Source organism: Thunnus thynnus, chromosome 2 (assembly GCF_963924715.1).
Source record: "Thunnus thynnus chromosome 2, fThuThy2.1, whole genome shotgun sequence".
Lineage (NCBI taxonomy): Eukaryota > Metazoa > Chordata > Actinopteri > Scombriformes > Scombridae > Thunnus > Thunnus thynnus.
The window spans coordinates 19,642,448-19,653,147 of record NC_089518.1 but is presented as its reverse complement, the minus strand read 5'-3'; the positions used below and the strand labels follow the sequence as shown (position 1 = coordinate 19,653,147).

Genomic DNA, 10,700 nt, shown 5'->3' with positions numbered 1-10,700 from the left:
TCTCCTGTGGTAATACAACTAAATGCGCAATCATTTTAGAAGAGCATAAGACAGAAAAGATGGAGGGGGAAGGTGAGAGGATAAGTGCTATGATTAATGGCCAGCTTGTCATAAATGTCTCATAGGATAAAATGATGAAGTGATGACATTTTATATCCAAAAGGTCAAAGGTCAACTTCACCTTGAGATCATAATGTTCTGCAAAAATACTTTTCTGGCCATTATTCAACACCATAACTTATGAACAGAAGGGGAGACTGTGACCATATTTCAATTTTGGTTGAATACTGAATAGTTGACAGTAATCTTGGTTCCCACCTTGAAACTGTGGTGATTGTTTAGATCTTCTGTGCTGCCGGGTTGAAGATGTGTGTGAAGCATCAACGTTTTAGAATTTGTAGCTTCTTTGCAGCAACATCTGTATCTGAAGCTTTGTCTACTGTCATGGCTACAACTTTGTGTTCTATCAGAACCAGCTTTATTGGCCAAGTATGTGAACACATAGAGGGAAAATATACTTAATACCTTTTATCAAATTCCTTGAAAATCTTCACTACAAATATCATATGAGTCTGGACAGACATGGATGCAAACTGCAACTTGACTGGCTGGCGGAGGTATACAACTGCAAGGCTGTATTTCTAGTGAATCAATGATACTGTGGCCTCTAATCCTCTGACTACAGAGGAGTTTGGATTTGTGGCTGAAACCAAAAACAGCCACAAGAGAGATCTTGCCCTCCAAGGTATCAGTAAAACAATAAGTCACTGTTTTTTCTTTTTAAATAAGCAAGGAGGAAAATATGTGTTCATAGGGATGTTGATCATTGACAGATACCAGTTGTATAATAAAGGCTAATCCACTCTAGTCATGTATCCTTCCCTCCTCTTTTACCGTGCCGCTGTCATTATCTCTCACACTTTCTCATCATCCAGGCATCTATTTTGCAGTTTTCTCTCCTTCTATTCATCTTTCATTCCCTTCGACAGCAGAGTCAGTGCTGCGATTCAAACAGGCTCCACTGAAAATTTAAAGGGTCATAGTCTGTTTGGACACTTCTGGTCTGCTCAGCAGGAGATGGTAGAGACTTTATTACCCTGATTGCCTTTGAAGTCCTCAAAACGACTGCAGGAAACTGCCTGTCTGATCAAAGGAGGGAAGAGACATGGAAATTAAAGTGATATGCTTTGGGTACTCCTCTGCTGGAGCTTTATGGATGATGATGTTGAAGGCATAAATACTTTGGATATGAGTTATGGTGTAGAGCTGCACTAGTAATAGTACAAATCTCCAATTATCTTTGAAGGGAAAAATGCAGTGAAAGGTTTTATTTAGCCTTAATGTAAATGTCCTCATCGCTTATCTGAGAATATTTTTCCACAATCACCAGGGGAAAAATAGTCTGAAAGAAATAACAATCTAGAATTAAAACCGACCGAGCTCAGTATTGAACCATTTAGCGAGGTCGACATGAGTCCTGACTACCTGCATCATATGCACCTCTTTACTGACAGGGATTGACTGGTTTATAATGACACAGCGGACGTTTACCATAATCATTCACATAAATTAATAATGCATGAAGCACAACATTGTATTAAATGGGGAATGTTGGAATAGATGTCTAAACTTCATGTTGCCTCATGCTGTCACATCCTTGGCTGCTCCTGTGATCCCTATAAAACAAAAGATAAGAGGGTTCGTAGAGAAAGGCTCAGTGTCAAGTGGGCCTCAGTAATGGAAAATGATAAAAAATGGTCATTGAAACGTTTGGGAAATATGTGCATTAAAAATAATCAGTAGCAACAAACATATTTGACAATTTCAGTATAAATCAGTTAAAAAACTATGTGGCCTCTTAGCTAAGCTTTAAATGCCCATGAAGTCAAACCAACTTCTTTTTTTTTTGTGTGTAGGCAATTTAGGACGTTTTGTTGCCAGCCTCGCCCTGTGTTTGAAGTGTAGAGAAAGAAATAAAAACTTCCAGCATGAAGGTAATGATATTCAACAGATGACATGTAAAACATAATTTTAAAACAATGAAAAGCTATTGTGTCCTTAGCCATTTGGCATCAACACGAGTAAATTTTGATCAGCCAACTCAAACACAGAAATCAGGACATGCATTAGGTCACTTTACAAACAACAGGAACAGTCCAAATGTTGTTTTAGGCATCTATTCATCGAGTCACTGCCAGATATTATTCTTTGTCATTGTTTAGCAACTGTGCCCACAGTTTAAGTGAGATTAAGAATAATCATTTTTATCCAAAAAGTAAAGAACAAATATTGTCTTGGTTAGACGTTGTCCTGAAATGTCCCTTAAGGCAGGCCCTGGACTTTATAACCCATGTGTTTACTTTCAGTGTTCTGCAGGTTTATTCTGTGTTACTGCACTACAAATAACACACTATTCTTCTTATACATGTATTAATTTTGTATGAATAACCAGAACAATCTCTTAAACATGTAATGGGACTGATGATAACAGCTGCTATCATCTGCAGTAAGTGACTTCAGGTCTTCCATATCATTTTCCTTTCATCATCACCCAAGACATTCACTTGGTTCATTGACCCAGTGAAAATCCGTCCAGCCCTCCCGTATCTCTGCTCCCAAAGATAGAAGCAGATGACTGAGAGCTTCCTGCTCCTCTGTGTCTCCTGTATCTGCGTCACTGCCTGATAATCACAACTTTACCAGCAGGCATTGATGCCTTATCTGAACCTGGGAGCGCCAAAACGGATGCACATCAGTATGGGAGTGATGTTGCCTAACAAGGGACTGTCCGTGGGAGTGTTGGGATCTGAACACTCATCAGTGATGAGAGTATCAAAGGCGAGTATGTCAACAAGTCTCCTCCTTTATTTAGTCCTCTGTACCACACAGGAGAGAAGAAATGTGTATGGGATTGTTTTTATCCACAACTTACTTATAATTTATCTATATGTCTTTATTTATCCCTTTCTTGCACCTTTTCGTTGCAAACCCTTGATGCAATTTAAACAATACACACCAGCATTTTTTCAGATTTAATAAATTAGGCCAATTTCATGGCTTACAATAGTTAATTGGACTATTCTGAACTCGTCCGAATCATATATCATATAATTAAAGCATGCAACATGCAGACTTGGAATACTGTTGTCACATCATGAATTTGGCTTTTATGCTACAAGTCAGAAGATGAAATTGAAAGGATTTGTCATTTAAAATTGGCAATCATAATCATAACTTTTCCAAAACATTCTGGATGTCCCCCACAGTCTCCTGAATATTTTCCAAAACTTCAAGGCACAACTGTTCATCACTCTTAAGGTTTTCTTTCAGAATGCAAACCCTGCTTCCAAATCTAATGCAGCTTATACTTCTAAATATCTGAGATGAAATATTAAGACAGCTGCACTTTTGTGCAAATATCTGGCCATTTCGTGTCCTGCAGTACAGTCAGCTGACAGTTCCTTTGCAGTAAACCCTGTGAAGATGAGTGTTGACTTCAAGGTTACAGAAGAGGTTATCGCAAACTCTTCACTGTCCATCTCACTCCAAGAAGAATCCTGAGTGCTATACACTTCAGAAGGGACTTAAAGCAGCAATTCTTAACTTTCTCTTAGCCTAAAATTACTACAGCAATTTTTATACACAAGACACTTCTTGTGTCACTTTCCCTATCTTACAGTGTGGCATTACAACAGGATGGTGTTGACAGCAAAAAGTCATCAAAATGGTTGAGTTTAAATGACAAAATCAGCGTTCTCAAACCAGATTTCCAAAAAAGGTTCTTTAATAAATAGCGGCAAACTGACTGGCTTTAAAAACATTAGCTCTTTATATGAAGGACACCTTAAGAGCTAGAACACCATTTTGTTTGCTGTGGGTTACGTTTGTCATTTCTAGATACAACAAAAAGGGCACCGGTTACAAAGGGGGTGGTGAGATGACTCAAAGTCACACCTCTATGTCCAAGTGTATCACAAAACATTTATGAGATATTCAAACAGGTAGATGCAAACGTGACAAACTCAAAAAGGAAAAAAAACAAATTAAATCTTTTTAAGCGACTGTTTGAAATATTTGGACAAACAATATCTCATTTGATCCCACAAATGATGTCAGAATGTGAGTTATTTCCTTTAAACTAAATGGCAGATAACAGAAAGCATTGGCCCCCCCCACACACATACATCCGGAGTAAACATTCCACCTAAGCAAACACAAGGACAGACCTCGAGGTCCAGGGAGGGATCTAGACACATTCTGGGGCTATCTGCTCACCCCTCCTCCCACACAGACACATTTTCTCTCTCTGTGGCTACAGTGAGTGGTGATGGGTCTCCGTTTTTACATTATCTAAGTGACAGCCACTGGAGTTCCTGTTGTGCTTCTATGATTGTATTGTCCATGCCTTGCGGTCTGTTCATTTCCCCAATGTTTCCATTTGTGGTTTTCTTTGGACTTCTACTGTAGAAACAGTATGCTGAAAGCCATGATGATACAGCAACAAGCCACCCAGGGACTCTTCCGCTCACCTAAAATGGAGGAAAAAAAAAAAAAAAAATAGTAAAAAGTTCAAGACTACACTTTGTAACATTTAATTGAAACTAAAGAAGTAAAAATATGGGTTCATGTAAAAATAATCACTGCCAATCACTTACCTATTCTGGCACATTTCCAGAAAATTCCTAGAAGCCTAAAAGATAAAAAGGAATTTACTTTACCCATGTTGTAAAATGTAATTAACCTTTTACTGCATTTAATCAAAACAAAAGGCAGACATCACTCGGTTGGTTTGATATTAAAAGTAAAAAAATGGCTAGGTGCTGTATTGATTTGTCATGGTAATAGATTAAAAAAATTCTAACCTTGCTACAAAACCTATAGGCCAAGGCCCAAACGCATTAAACACGTTCATCAATTGATGCTCCTATGGCGCACTGCAGGCATCAGATTTGAAATTCAAACACAATTTGTCACTTTGTATTTATCACTGCATTAGTTGGATGTAATAAATGAATGAAAAGGAGAAATGCAGAGGAGGAAAATGAAACTGAAACTAAGAGTGTCTGTGTCCACAGTAAATCATCTGTTGACTGTTTAATGGTTATTTATTTGTGCTTTAAAACGTGATTGCCCTGAAATAATCAGAATATAACGTTTTATTTCTCTCATTCAGAGGTTTTTTTCTCACTACTGCTCGCTCTCCTTACTCGTCCACCGCTGTGCTATCTCTCTCTCTCTCGCCGGTGCTGAGCTGGTTTGCGCTATTTCTCTCTTTTTCGGCTGCAGAGAAAACAGCTTTGGTCGCTGGGTGCTCATTTGAAGCTCCAAAAATTGAAACAAGGTCAGAGTGGGCGCGTCAAGGCAGTTTGACGCGCATCATAAAGTTTCTAGTGCGTGTTCGGCCATTAAAAACAATAGATGTACTTCAAAACGTGTGCGTCAGACGCTTCCAGTGCGTTTAGGCCTTTAGATGTGCATTTCCATGTAAGGAATATGCACAGAAGAAGAAAAGGAGACAGCAAGCAAGTCTCACCATCTCTAGTGACAGCTGAGGCACATGTGGCATTCCAGGCCTTCACTCTTCTGATGCATCTGTCTGCCTGTGTGTCTGTGTATGTTTGAAAGTCACCGTTCTTAACTTTCATACTGACCAGAGGGTGTCAGCATCCCATTGTGCAATTTTCTTACACTGATTTAAGATGGTCCTAGTTTAGGTTACATTTTCTATAACAATCTGTATACTATACGCTGTTCTTCAGTACGAACGACAAATTCTCAGAAATTGCCTGGAGATGGTATTTCCCTCAGATTCTAGGCCTATCCCTACACCACTACAATTATTTGCATAATGTGTGGCACCACATCAACACAAATAATGCCTCATGGCTAAGTCAACAAATCAGTCAAGAGGGAAAACTATTAAATCATCCAATCTGCCACTCGCAGTCTCATGTGTTAAGACTGAAGAGGAGGTCCCTCCCTGCTAAAGTGGTGTGTCTTTATGAGTGGGGTGTGTGTGATTGTGTGTGGCTGTTTTTCGCCCATGCCAGACCTATTAAAAGTGAATCATGGATTTTGTACATCCAAGAATAATAATGATTCAGTAATGATGAATATTTAGGCCTCTGCTACTTTACTCGCCTCAATGATGAGCTCCTTGTTAGCTGAAAAAAGCAAGTGTCTTTGGTAGCTACACTGAGTGTGTTAGAGTGGGACAGATAATTTAAAAATGTGGGGCATAATTCATATATATATATATATATATATATATATATATATATATATATATATATATATATATATATATATATATATATATACATATATATATATACATACATATATATGTACATACACATACTGTATTCTCTAATAGTGGCCGGGGCGTTTATTTACCTCAACTGCAGAGGGTACCAGGCCTTTATTGGAAGCAGGCTTATATTAGAGAGAGGCCTTTATTCCTAATTCCCTGTTTGATAAGTATATTTGCTCATATTTTAGTATGAAACCTCCCTGTTTTCTGATCTGCTTCCGTTTGCTCTGTTAAATCTTTGTTACTGCATTATGCTATTAATAAAATTAAAACCCCATGGACATAATGCCTTCATTTCCTGACATTTATTGTGAAACATTACACAAAGATTTCAATTTAACTTGTGTGAAGTCTGACCAGTCACATACCGGTGGGGACATATGGCCAGTGTCAGTTAAAAACTAAACAAATCTGAGGTAACGTTACGCTGGATATAGACATTAATAGCCAGTTAACAGCACAATCAAATATTTATTATCAATCAGCTGCCTCTCTAGCTCCAAGCTAACTTTCTTCCTCCCACCTCCAGCTAGCCGTGCTCTCCTCTTGTCAGTTAACAGCAGCTCACGCTTCTGTTTTTTCCAGTATCTGATTCTTTTCGGGTCAGTGTCAAAATGTCTTGCAGCTTTCGCTCCTTAATTTTCCTCCACATATTGCAAAACTCTCTCTTTGAATTTGACATCAAATTTCTGTCTGATGGGTGCCATGTTTGCTCTCTACAGTGTTGTGGCATCGGTGTTATGAAAAATTTAGTCACTGAAACTTGCACAGGTCCTACATGGTACTTCAAATATAGCTACCGCCATCTTGTGGCACTTACATTACTACAAACCACAGTTACATTATAACAGGCACTAAGAGGAGGGGGGGTGGACATTTCTTTTCATTTGATAACGTTAAAAGTAGAGTCAGGCTTTGCTGTCAGTTTCCCAACTCAATTTAAAAAAAGATGAGAGAAAAAGAGAGAGAGGGAGCTAGAGAGTGAATAAAGAGATGGAGCTGGTAATAAAGCAGTGAGTCAGATCAATAACAAAATATCTAATTGTTTCACAGCAGTTACTTTCTAGAGCACAAATAAACATAAACACACACACACACCTGCACACCACAGTACAACTCTGCAGCGGAGCGCAGCAACACCTGATTTGGTCTGAATACGGCCTCAATCCATGCTTGTTTTTTCCCTCCCCGGCCTGTATTTGTTTGTGTCAACCACACCCCCGGCCATTATTGGAGACCCGGCTTTTAATTGAATACCGGCCACTATTAGATAAAATACGGTACACACACTCCATTGTTACATAGTACACAGCAGAATCAGCTCTATGATAGGCCATTGCTTGTTGGGGGTTTTCTCCCACAGAGACAAAACAAACCAGCCTAATATGAGGTAAAACACAGAATAAACCCCTTAGATTAAACTGGCAAAATTGGAGAAGTTCACTGACAGCACCTTGACAGATGGAACAGAATGTAAAGCACTTTGAAATAAAAATCATTTGTGTGTCTAATCATTGCCTTATCCTTACCAGTGGAGGCTGTAATAAAATAGGGAACACTGAAACTATGGTGGCTGCAATATTAAGATATGATCTCTTGCAATTACCTTAGTCTTTGCACTTCATTCTAAGGTCATCTCTTCATTTTAACTGCCTTGCTGTCCGTCAAGATAAGTGCTTTTATCTCCTTCTACAGTTGAAATTGTCACATCAAACTACATGCCAAAAAATGCTTTTAAATTTTGACCTCTCATTTGGCAAAAGAACTGTACATGAATTTGACATACAGTACATTATTTGAAGAAATACTAAAAATAATAATAATTGATTGTTCCCTTCATTGTTGAAATGCTAATAGAAGTAACTTTGCATGACTGCTGATTTTGAGTTAGTTGCACTCCTCTGATTATGAAGTTTGATACTGACATTGTGTCCCATTCACAGAGATATAGACAGGTCTTTGAGGAGTCAACTTATTATTGGGGAAACTTCATTGCAAAGTACCTGGAATAATTTAATATAATCATACCCGGTCTTGTTCTTGTCTAGCAGGCTGGGAGCCAGAGCTCTGATGTAGGCACAGGTACAGATCAGGAGGAGAATCACTGTAAGCAGTGACTGGAAGTTGAAAATGGCCGACTGCAAAAAAGACAAGACACAAGTCAATGATACGTTTAGTACAGACACAGTGTAGTGCAGGCTACCAGCAATATGTCATAGAAATGATGAACACTGAATTCACCTTAGTTTATCTTCTGTACCACTGACTGATGTTATGCTATTGGTGGCTAGGAATGCTGATGTACCAGCTGTTCATTCTGGTGCTGTGACAAAAAAATGAGTGGGCTGTCCAGACCCAGTAAGTCTCACAAAGACACACTGCCAGACATGTTTTCCCATAGAGTGCCAGTCAAAATGTTTTCTTTCAGTGCATTAGAACTAGACTAATATATATTGATATACACTGTATAGATCTATTAGTATTTGTTTATATGTCACCCAGTAAAATGCAGTACATATATGCCAAACTTCTAAGGTATCTGTATCAAGATTGCTTATTTATGTATTTATGTTAAAACATTATGATCTGAAGATATATTATATTGTTGTTGGATTTTTTAATTCCCAAATATCTATATTGGTAATGGCCTCAAAAATACAGTATCAGCTGGGCTATATTATGTATAATAATTTACAAGACTAACCAGAAGCCTAACAGGTCTCATACTGCCATGTGCCAAAATGTAGCCCCAAGACTGCTCTGCCTGGCTTTAAGCTATGTAGCTCATATATAAGCTATTATAAACTGTAGGATCCTGCTTCATCACACTACTTCATAACACATCAAAATCAACTGCAGATTTTTCATTTAGTATTTGGTTTCTGTGTGCAAAAAGCAGAATAAACTTTCCGCTATTACTCCTCATGGTGTCAGTCAGCTCTACCTGCAATTTAATGATTATGACCTTATTAGCTTGTCACCAGTCTGTATCTGCTGATGCTCCTGACATGGTAAGCAATTCTAAACAAGGATTACAATGAAATCATAGTACACTAAGTTAGCGCTTCCCTGTTAGGGTATAAAATCGTGGGCCTGTCAAACAGACCTGTCAGGTAGGGTTAGGAAATGCAGTTGCAGATAGATTTAATCAAGTACTCATGTAGTTATTTTCTGTCTTACTCTTAATTATTAAAAGCTGCCAGGGAGATGTTGTATTATTTATGGACTTTGCTCTTTCTCCTCACCGATATTATATGTGCATTAATCCGAGGAGACAGAATCTCTGTTCATGTAGAATCACTCTTGGATGATCTCATATCTGATCTTAACTAGAAAAATCAAGAATTTACCTTTTAAATATATACTTGCTAACATGGTCATAAGAGTGCCTTTTAAGATCATTTAAGTTTAATATGCATCGAAGAAAAAGATATTTTGAGGAGAAAAAAACCCAATAAGGACAATTTTATTTTTTATTTTATCACAACATTTTCTATATTGATTTTTACTCTATAATAAGGAATCTATTTTGCTATAATATTACCATAATCTTACTGTTGGCAAAATGAATGTATTATAACCATATAGAACTTTAAACTTGTGTACTTTGTATAATAATTTAGTAAATTGTGATGTATTAAGATTTTTTTCTGTATTTGGTGTTGCTACATGATTTATTGTTGATGAAAACAAAACTGCTGATAACTTCTCTGCTTGAAGATCTCAGTTAAATAAATCAGTGCAGTGAATAACTCAGTTATTCAGTTGGTCACTGCACGTATTAGCCTGCCACTTGTAAACTTCTGTTTCAAATATTATTGCAAGTTTATACATAACAACCTCGTCCACAAATTGTAGCTTACACACATGAGCGCGCACGCGCTTCCTGGTGAACTGTGGTGCAGCTACGTGGCACAACTCAAAACACAGCGATGCACGCATTCATCGTACTCCTTAATTAGTGATTTCTTTCACCTTTGTGATCAAACAGCTCGTGTTGACACAAGACCGCCACTTATTTTATGATGTAAATCTATGATATAATCATGCTTAACAAAAGAAACATAATGTGATCGCTAGATTGTCGAAACATTTCGCATATCTTAGCTAGTCAATGCTAGCAGGGTAGTTTAGCATTAATACGTCCTACTTTCCACCGAATATTCACATTAGTTGCTGTCACAGCGTATTGCCGATACAGATGAGGCGTAGGGTACGTTTAGATGATGCTTAAAAGTCGCTTTAAAAGAGCAGAGGCCCTTGTTTAATAAAAGAAAACGCTTACCATTTTTGTTGGGAGTCAAAGCCACATCACACTTCCTGCTCCCTGGATTTTACGTAACGTATGCACAGCAGTTTACGTAACGTGATTACGCACTGCGCTGCA

The 10,700-nt window shown here is 37.9% G+C and overlaps 1 protein-coding gene across 1 annotated transcript; it reads right to left on the bottom strand.

Annotated features, from left to right (window-relative positions):
• Positions 1-3,766: 3,766 nt before the first annotated feature.
• On the bottom strand, positions 3,767-10,696 carry tmem167a (transmembrane protein 167A). Its single transcript, XM_067608188.1, has 4 exons — positions 10,599-10,696; positions 8,342-8,451; positions 4,656-4,690; positions 3,767-4,529 (listed from the first exon to the last, which is right to left on the bottom strand). Exons 1-4 carry the CDS (start codon positions 10,599-10,601, stop codon positions 4,459-4,461), a joined length of 219 nt encoding a protein of 72 aa, XP_067464289.1. The 5' UTR covers positions 10,602-10,696; the 3' UTR covers positions 3,767-4,458.
• Positions 10,697-10,700: the final 4 nt, after the last annotated feature.